This window comes from Nanorana parkeri, unplaced genomic scaffold (genome assembly GCF_000935625.1).
Source record: "Nanorana parkeri isolate BGI_ZX_2015 unplaced genomic scaffold, ASM93562v1 scaffold890, whole genome shotgun sequence".
In the NCBI taxonomy this organism is placed as follows: Eukaryota; Metazoa; Chordata; class Amphibia; order Anura; family Dicroglossidae; genus Nanorana; species Nanorana parkeri.
The window spans coordinates 1095567-1105050 of NW_017307158.1; the positions used below are offsets into that span (position 1 = coordinate 1095567).

The 9484-nt window shown below is 50.1% G+C and overlaps 1 protein-coding gene across 1 annotated transcript in view; it reads right to left on the reverse strand.

The window, feature by feature from the left end:
* Positions 1–51: 51 nt before the first annotated feature.
* LOC108794731 (mitochondrial 2-oxoglutarate/malate carrier protein-like) overlaps positions 52–9484 on the reverse strand; it is a 14563-nt gene continuing 5130 nt past the window's right edge. Inside the window, exons 2-7 of the mRNA XM_018565821.1 lie at positions 6870–7022; positions 6366–6572; positions 3496–3586; positions 2177–2267; positions 476–575; positions 52–217 (exon numbers count right to left, since the gene is read on the reverse strand). Coding sequence (XP_018421323.1) covers positions 52–217; positions 476–575; positions 2177–2267; positions 3496–3586; positions 6366–6572; positions 6870–7022 — 808 coding nt within the window. The remainder of the gene's footprint in view (positions 218–475; positions 576–2176; positions 2268–3495; positions 3587–6365; positions 6573–6869; positions 7023–9484) is intronic.

Sequence of the window (9484 nt, forward strand, 5' to 3'; positions counted from 1 at the left end):
GGAGGAGAGAGAGCGAGAGAAGTTTTGAATGTCTGTCAACAAAGAGGAGCCTCAGATCATGGCTTTCTCTTGCTGGATCACTCTGCTCTCTTCTACTATCATCATCTGGCCATCATCTAAACCTCGGTGCCTGAATGTAACATCTGCGGCTCTGTCTTCACTCACCAATCCATTCCTGTACTCAGGCTTTCCGTCTATCATCCGCATATTCTGTATCCTGAAGGAAAGAAGAAGAGTTTAGTCTCATAGGAGTACCGGAGAAAGAGACCACAGATTTATGACACCGCCCAACGCATACAGCGCTTTCCAAAGCTGCACTCCAGACAAACCGCTAACAGCAGCGAGAACACACGAGCGCCAGCCGTTTCCTGTCGCACAGCCCAGCCCCCGACCTCCACTGTGGTAAAGCAATATACATTGTGCTCCAGGACCTGCACCACCCTGCCAACTGACAAAGCCATTCCTAAAACTTTACCTGGTTTTCGCAATGTCGACAGGCATAGAGGCGGCCGTGGTGACTAGCCCGCTGATCATACTGGCGCAGAAGTGACACAGGATATTGTCCCGGAAATATCCTGCAGGAGATAAAACACAGACAAGGTGTCATGCGATGTACTAAGGTTACTCAAGCCATACCCGGAGTACTCCATCTATCTACCGATCCTCTATTCATTCTCTCTCTCTTCTGTACCACGCCGCTTCCCAACTTACTCCACAGGAACCCTGCCCTTCATACTTTGCACTAATGAGTCCTAACAAGCTGGAAACTAGGGATGCACCGATACCGATACCAGTACTCACACAAGTGCTCCAATACCTTCCCGGATACCGGAACTTCCGGTCAGAGGAAGATTTCCTCTGACCGGTAGTGCTACAGGGGAACATGGAGTTGGCTTCACCGGGCAATCAGGAAGCCAGGTGGCGAGTAGGGATGGGCCGAGTGTTCGATTTGAACATCGGCAGTTCGAGCGCTCGCCGGAATGTTCGCGGTTTGTTCGACCGCGGACATTCCATAATACAAAATGCCCACTGAAGCTCTGATTTGTACCACAGGTCAGGTGCAAGACTTTGCCCAATCAGGGCTCAGCGGAGGAGGGGCCTGAAGGAGAAAGTTATCTATCAGGTCCCCCCCGCTGATTGGCTGCAGGCAGTGGGCGGGTGCAATAGCCAGCATGCTATAGCATTTTACAATAGCCAATAGCAGGCTGGGTATGGCTCTCAGCCTGCAATGAAGAGGAGGCAGAGGTGCCGCGGCCGGACGGGGGAACGGAGAAGCCGACGGACCAGGGAAAGACAGCAGCAGAGGTACGGGGACAGCGGAGCAATGCAGCGGTCTGTGTCCCCGCCAACACAGGCGGGGATTTGAAGGGACACAGGCCGCTGCAGCCACATGTACCGGCAGCTGTATGGGGGGGTTGAACATTCGACCCCCTTACACTTGCATTGAGTTTGAGTTCGTACATTTCGGCGGTTCGAATACGAACCGAACACGGGGGTGTTCGGCTCATCCCTAGTGGTGAGTAATGACACACCGCCTGGCGTCCTGATTGACCGGGAAGCTGGCTCCATGCTGATTGGCTGGAAAGCCGGCTTCCTGGCAATCAATATCGAGTCGGTCGAATAGCATGGAGTCGGCTTCATGGGCAGTCAGGAAGCCAGGCGGCATGTCATAACCCGCCGCCCTGATTATCTGGGAAGCCGGCTCCATGCCAGCGGAAGCACCGGTATCGGTACTGGCGAGTACCGAAAGCAAAATATCGGTTCTGGATACTAAAAAAAAACAAACCCATTATCGGTGCATCCTTAGTGCAAACATTTGTATACAACATGGACGTGGTACAGTATTGTTCTGTATTAGATATCAAATCAGTGCAGGAAGTTTGGGGTGGAAGTCACTGCTCCTGCCATATTGTCTATATGCGTTATAGTATGGAGAGTGCAGCAGCGGAAGGAAGACTAACCCAAGGTGGACGGAACCATCACCGCTCTTCACTTTTTAAAAATGTCTTCATGTGCACAACTGCTAGAGGCACGAGACCCCACACAACATAAGTATATAGTGTGTGTGTGTGTGTGTGTGTGTGTGTGTGTGTGTGTGTGTGTGATTTGTCTGGCGTCATATGGCGTTGATATAGAGTGTTTAGATGTGAATAGTTTTATAGTTAGGAAACCTTACCGGAATCGAGGAGGATCTGCTTGGATTGGGAGTAGGAAGCCAACTGTGCAGCGTTCACAACTACAGCACGTGCCATGGTGGGTACACAACCCTGTAACACAGCATAGAGTTCATGTCTACAGAATACTTCTCCGTTACTGGTACACATAATATAAACGCTACTTCTACGCCGCGCCCCGCGTGCTACTTCTACGCCGCGCCCCGCGTGCTACTTCTACGCCGCGCGTGCTACTTCTACGCCGCGCCCCGCGTGCTACTTCTACGCCGCGCCCCGCGTGCTACTTCTACGCCGCGCCCCGCGTGCTACTTCTACGCCGTGACCCGCGTGCTACTTCTACGCCGTGACCCGCGTGCTACTTCTACGCCGTGACCCGCGTGCTACTTCTACGCCGTGACCCGCGTGCTACTTCTACGCCGTGACCCGCGTGCTACTTCTACGCCGTGACCCGCGTGCTACTTCTACGCCGTGACCCGCGTGCTACTTCTACGCCGTGACCCGCGTGCTACTTCTACGCCGTGACCCGCGTGCTACTTCTACGCCGTGACCCGCGTGCTACTTCTACGCCGTGACCCGCGTGCTACTTCTACGCCGTGACCCGCGTGCTACTTCTACGCCGTGACCCGCGTGCTACTTCTACGCCGTGACCCGCGTGCTACTTCTACGCCGTGACCCGCGTGCTACTTCTACGCCGTGACCCGCGTGCTACTTCTACGCCGTGACCCGCGTGCTACTTCTACGCCGTGACCCGCGTGCTACTTCTACGCCGTGACCCGCGTGCTACTTCTACGCCGTGACCCGCGTGCTACTCCTACGCCGTGACCCGCGTGCTACTTCTACGCCGTGACCCGCGTGCTACTTCTACGCCGTGACCCGCGTGCTACTTCTACGCCGCGACCCGCGTGCTACTTCTACGCCGTGACCCGCGTGCTACTTCTACGCCGTGACCTGCTTACTACTTCTACGCCGTGACCTGCTTACTACTTCTACATCGTGACCTGCGTACTCCATAAACGCACCGCTACCTGTGCACTCCATAAACGCACCGCTACCTGTATACTCCATAAACGCACCGCTACCTGTATACTCCATAAACGCACCGCTACACCGTGACCTGTATGTACGCATTGTGCAGTCATCTATAACGGAGGCCTCAGCTTGTACATGCCGGTCTGAAGAGCGCAGCAAGTTTATACGAAGCATTTGTAAGCGTGCGCGCTGCTCTTTAGGCCTAACTAATCCATCGCTATTCTGTATACCAAGCTGTACCAGGACCGGACTTTGATTGAATAAAGATTGACAGAAGTCGTACAACACTCACCCTCCACAGCGTGGTGATCCCCTCTTCTCTGCTCATCCTCACTAGAGCATTAAACACATTGCTGTATCCTCTCCGCTGGTCAGGAGGTAACCTGGACAAGAAGAAGGTTTGACATGTTGGGGGGGGTGGGGGGGGTGTAAGAGGAGTTTTCCTTTTCAGCCGGCCTACAGACTTCACATTCATTCCAGACACGGCACAACATACAGTCATGTTTCAGAAAAGTTCTGCACTTTAACAAAAACATCAAGTTCCAGTGGGGTGACTTTGCCTAGACTTCTATGGAGCCATCTCCCAAGGCAGAAGATGTTTAGGAGAAAGTCCTATAGAAGTCTATTGTGTAGGTGCAGCCAGCAGAACGAGCTCAGGGAAGACTGAGGGGGTCCCTGGCCAGCGCTTGGGGGAAGTGTATGCCAGGGCAAATATTGGCATGAATGTTTCTTTTGTGGATGATAATTTGAAGACTTTGCCATATTGTCTCCCTTTCCATACAATCATTCTTCATTGGAGAGCCCAAAATAAAGATTAGCGGACACCAGTGGTAACCCAACAATCAGAGATCAAGATCTCCACTGGGTCCTTCAACTGAATGGAAGAGAAAATCTTTTTAAGGCTCCACCTACCTTTGTATTTTACTTGTGGTCCCATATCTGGATGTTCTGCACATGTTTGGTTCACAGCATGATCTAAGGATATGAATATGGCCCCATACTGCTCACTGGAGCAGATGGCTAGATCTGGGGAATGTATTAAAGGAGAACTATGAGGTCAGGGCTTTTCAGCATAGTTCTCCTTAGGCCCCGTTCACATTGAGCGATCTATCGTGCGGTAAACACAGGTCGGCTAGAACTATGAGGTGAGTGAAAAGCCCCTCCCCCTCATAGTTCTCCTTTAAGTTAAGCCATTCCTGCTGTACTGCACGACTCTGCTTCTCTTCACTGAGGAACCACCACCACCCACCAATGTCCACCACCAATGGTCACTTGTCTGTATTAGTGATGATCATTATGATATATTGTAATCAGCTGTGTAGTAGGATAACTCCGGGTGGTTAAGGAGGATTCATTCAAATTTCTACTTGGACTTGAAACAGAACCAAAAAAATATTTTATTGGTCTTATTTGGCGTTTAATTTGCGTACTGAATAAAATAAGATTTATGTTATATACATGGCCGGTGATTATTTTGGCACCCTAAAAATGCCACTAACCTGCTCTGTCTGCACAAGTGTCTGTTCAGCATCCACCAACCACTGACATGCTTGGTGGTCTGACCAATTAAAATGCCTGTTTTTATCATGAAACCACCAGGGATTGATAATGGGAACCGCATTGTCCGGCAGAGGACACAAGGCTTAATGCTGGAGAGTTTGAGGGGCTGGGGTGCTGAGATGGAGCGAAAGTAGGCGATACGGACCCAGCGCAAGGATTTTTGTCTACGCAGGCGAAAGAGCATTTTTTTTTTTCACTTAACTTTATTGCTATCACACAAGAGCTAACAAGCCCCATGTGTGATAGCATTTGGAGGTGACAGGTTCTCTTTATTGAACTTGACACCCTCAATACAGGAGTTCTAGCACAGCACTGTGCTAGAACTCAGCGCTGCCTCTGTACGGACCACTGGAGAGGGACCCATGTTCGAATGTTCAAGAGTTTCAGAGGCTGCAGTGCTGAAACAGAGGTAAGGTAGGAGAAACGGGCCACTGGAGAGGGATGCATGGTCGAATGTTCAAGAGTCTGAGGAGCTGCAATGCTGAAATTAGGGATGCACCAATGCCGATACCGAGCATTTGGGCGAGTACAAGTCATTACATGTTGCCCGGCTTCCCGATTGGCCGGGAAGCCGGCTCCATGCTCCCTCGTCATCAAGAAGCATTGAGCCGGCCTCCTGGCCAATTAGAAAGCTGGGTGGCAAAACATGACCCGCCCCCCAGCTTCTTCATCGGCCAGAAAGCCAGCTCCATGCTCCATCACTTGGTGACAAGGGAGCATGGAGCCGGCTTCCCGGCTAATCAGGAAGCCGGGCGGTGAATCGTTACACGCTGCCCAGCTTCCTTAATGGGACTTCCGGTATCGGTATTCAGTATCGATGAGTCCTGAAAAGAAAATACCGGTACTCGATACCGAAAAAAACGGTACTGGGGCATCCCTACCTGAAATGGGGGAAAGGTAGAAGACAGGGGACGTTGGAGAGGAATAACATAGTAGAACAATGTAGAGTCTGAGGGACTGCAGTTACGAAAAAGGGGGGACGGTAGGCAACATGGACCACTGGAGAGGGGACACATGGTCAAATGCTGAAGAGTTTGAGGGGCTGCAGTGCTGAAATGAAGGAAAGGTAGGACACGGGGGCCACTGAAAAGGGACACATGGTAGCATGATGAAGAGTCTGCAGTGATGAAAAGGAGGGAAAGCAGGTAACACGGAAGGTAGGCGGCATGGGCGGCTGCAGAGGACACATGGGCAAATGTTCTAGAGGTTGAGGGGCTGCAGTGCTGACATGAAGGACAGGTAGGAGACACGGGCTGCTGAAGGGGAGAGATGAAAAGCCTCCATTTCAGGAAGATTTTGCTGCATTTTATTAGAACCAGGCCGGGTCACTTTAGCAGACAGGCTGAACCCATGCAAGGCACATGAACTGTTAGTTATTAAACATTTAGTTATTTTGGTTGCACTATTTAGCCCTGTAATATGCAGGATTTGGCCGGCTTTTCCATTCAGTAGCGTGGTCATCGTCTTTAAATGTTATTATGTCTCTTAAAAATTAACTCATCTGTCCAGTGAGCAGTCAGTAACGTCAGGAGATTCTTCTGTACATTTTTTGTCTGCAATGAAAGTGATCACATATCAGTCCCGGCGCTGCCAATAACGTACCTTCCATCTGCCGTCATTCTAATAAGAGCCACTTCAGCTGGGGTCCCCACAAAGGCTCCGGTAGCTCCTGCCGTCATCCCAATAGCAGCTTTCATTAAGAAGTTAGGGGGTGTGCCATCGGCTTTCGTTAGCTTCTCAAACAAGATGGTATAAATACCAAGACGTGTAGTGGTATAGGTGGCCTGGCGAAGGAGACCGGCCGATAACCTGTGAGATAGAGGAGATGGAAGAATTGAGGAAGAGAGAGTACAGATTCAGGAATAAGAGAAAATCCGGAAGAAAGCTGAGCCTGTCCTCCTCCTGCAGGGTGACATAGGGAGCTATGAGTCTGTCCTCCTCCTGCAGGGTGACATAGGGAGCTATGAGTCTGTCCTCCTCCTGCAGGGTGACACAGACAGAAGGGAGCTATGAGTCTGTCCTCCTCCTGCAGGGTGATACAGACAGAAGGGAGCGATGAGTCTGTCCCCCTCCTGCACATTAGGAACCCTGATCACCGATCCTCACCCTGTATAGATGCCTCCGACTCCCTCCTTTTTCAGGATGCTGCTGACAGCATGAAAACTGGTTTTGTATTCCTTTGTCTTGGCTCCTTCTCCACTCAGCTGCATTCGATTTTTCACCAGATCCAGTGGCTGAACGAAAACTGTGGCCCCCATCCTAAAAGAAAGACAACAACAACGTATAAAACATAAATGTTTGCTGGAAACCAGTTTTATATATTTTAATCTTCCTGAATTGTGATAAAAGCTCAGAAAGGCACAAAATGAAATGTAATATTTTTCTCCGATGTTTACTGTACAATTTTGACCCTTCCAGTCAGTGAACCCCCCTCGCCCCCCTCCCCCGAGTCAAAGCCTCCAGAGTGTTCTATGACAGCTCCCCGATGACTGCGACCTCTACATTGCGTGCCCTGTGCCCTCCGACCTACAGGAGAGTAGAAGATGGTCAGCAACTCAGGAGGATTCCTGTGAATCATAACCTGCGTTCCTTTCCCATGAAACGCACAGAACTTCAAAAAGTAGATGGAAAACTCCAGATGAGACTTTGTCTATGATTGAATGGAGCGCAGGGAGGAGAGAGCAGGAAACAATGCACCAGAGAGTACAGGAAGCGATCAGCGCACAAGATTTCTGGAAGGATCAGCAAGTGTTTTTGTTTTTTTTTGCACAAATGTAACAAAAAACACTTTCAGTGGTATATATGTTCACCAGGGCAAAAGCGAGCCTATCAGAGAAGTTCACGGTTTTGGGTTTAAATACCACTTTGCTTTTTTAAGAAGGTGAAAAGACGACATTTATGTGGTTAGATTCTGACATACGACTGAGCGGTTAGAGGAGCTTCTTTCAACCAGAGTTCCATTGAATCCTAGGGGCTCCTCCAGAGGTTGTTAGGGGTTCCTTAAGCATTAAGACTTTTAGATTATTAACCACTGACCACCAATGATCTTTTTACGTTATCTGTACAGGGAGCATTCTTCCCACTGACCACCAACGTAAGGAGCATTCTTCCCACTGACCTCCAACGTAAGGGACATTCTTCCCACTGACCACCAACGTAAGGAGCATTCTTCCCCCTGACCATCAACGTAAGGGGCATTCTCCCCCTTGACCATCAACGTAAGGGGCATTCTCCCCCTTGACCATCAACGTAAGGGGCATTCTTCCCACTGACCTCAAACGTAAGGAGCATTCTTCCCCTTGACCACCAACGTAAGGAGCATTCTTCCCACTGACCCCCAACGTAAGGAGCATTCTTCCACCTGCCTCCCCCTTGACCATCAACGTAAGGAGCATTCTTCCCACTGACCTCAAACGTAAGGAGCATTCTTCCCCTTGACCACCAACGTAAGGAGCATTCTTCCCACTGACCCCCAACGTAAGGAGCATTCTTCCCACTGACCCCCAACGTAAGGAGCATTCTTCCCGTTGACCACCAACGTAAGGAGCATTTTCCCACCTGACCATCAACGTAAGGGGCATTCTTCCCACTGATCACCAACGTAAGGAGCATTCCCCCCTGACCATCAACGTAAGGAGCATTCTTCCCCCTGACCACCAACGTAAGGAGCATTCTTCCCCCTGACCTCCAACGTAAGGGACATTCTTCCCACTGACCACCAACGTAAGGAGCATTCTTCCCCCTGACAACCAAAGTAAGGGGAATTCTTCCCACTGACCTCCAACGGAAGGGGCATTCTTCCCCCTGACCACCAACGTAAGGAGCATTCTTCCCCCTGACCTCCAACGTAAGGGACATTCTTCCCACTGACCACCAACGTAAGGAGCATTCTTCCCACTGACCACCAACGTAAGGAGCACTCTTCCCACTGACCACCTATAAAAAGGAATATCCTTCCAATTGACCACCAATGTAAAGGACTGATTACCAAAGTAATGGGGCTGTTCTCCCACCGATTACCAATGTAGAAGAACCAACCTGCACTGACCACCAATATAAGGGGGCGTGTCTTAGCCGGCTAATGTGCCATGAGATGTAGACACTGTAATTATTAGAGTGGGTTCCTGGAGACCTGAACATTATTTCAAGGGTTCCTCCATAGTAAAAATGTTGAGAAAGGCTTTGTTGGAGTCTTGGACCTAATTTGCTAATTAGAATCTAAGAGCCTTTTCCTGGAGTGTTGCTAAAACAAATAGTCAATAGTTCTCTGTTCTGCTGCCAAAACGGCAAGCCCTTCATGACGCCACTCTGCAACATCCCTCTGAGAAGCTCTTTGTGGAGCGCCCTGCACATTGGCCTGTGCAGTCTGGACGACCTCCAGAAAGGACATATTTTATGACCTCTATCCTAAGGCCACCGGCCTCATTTGTCAAAACAGAGGCAAGAGCGCGAGCGTACATTGGCCCAAACACATTCATCCCAGCACTGCTCGGGACAATGGGGCTGTGCGGGGCTTTCTAAATGGGGCAATAATGAGCATTCCAAACCCTCGAAAGCAATTTCCACTTTACAAGGCGATTTCCCTAATTTGTCTCTCGGAGCAACCTCTAAAAACTGGAGAAGAGGACGGTCAGGAGAGTGCAGGAGCGGATCGGACAGAAGCAGAGCTGGGAGGTGGGATGAAGACCATTTTATTCAGCTTTTTTTTTTTTTTTAAGATG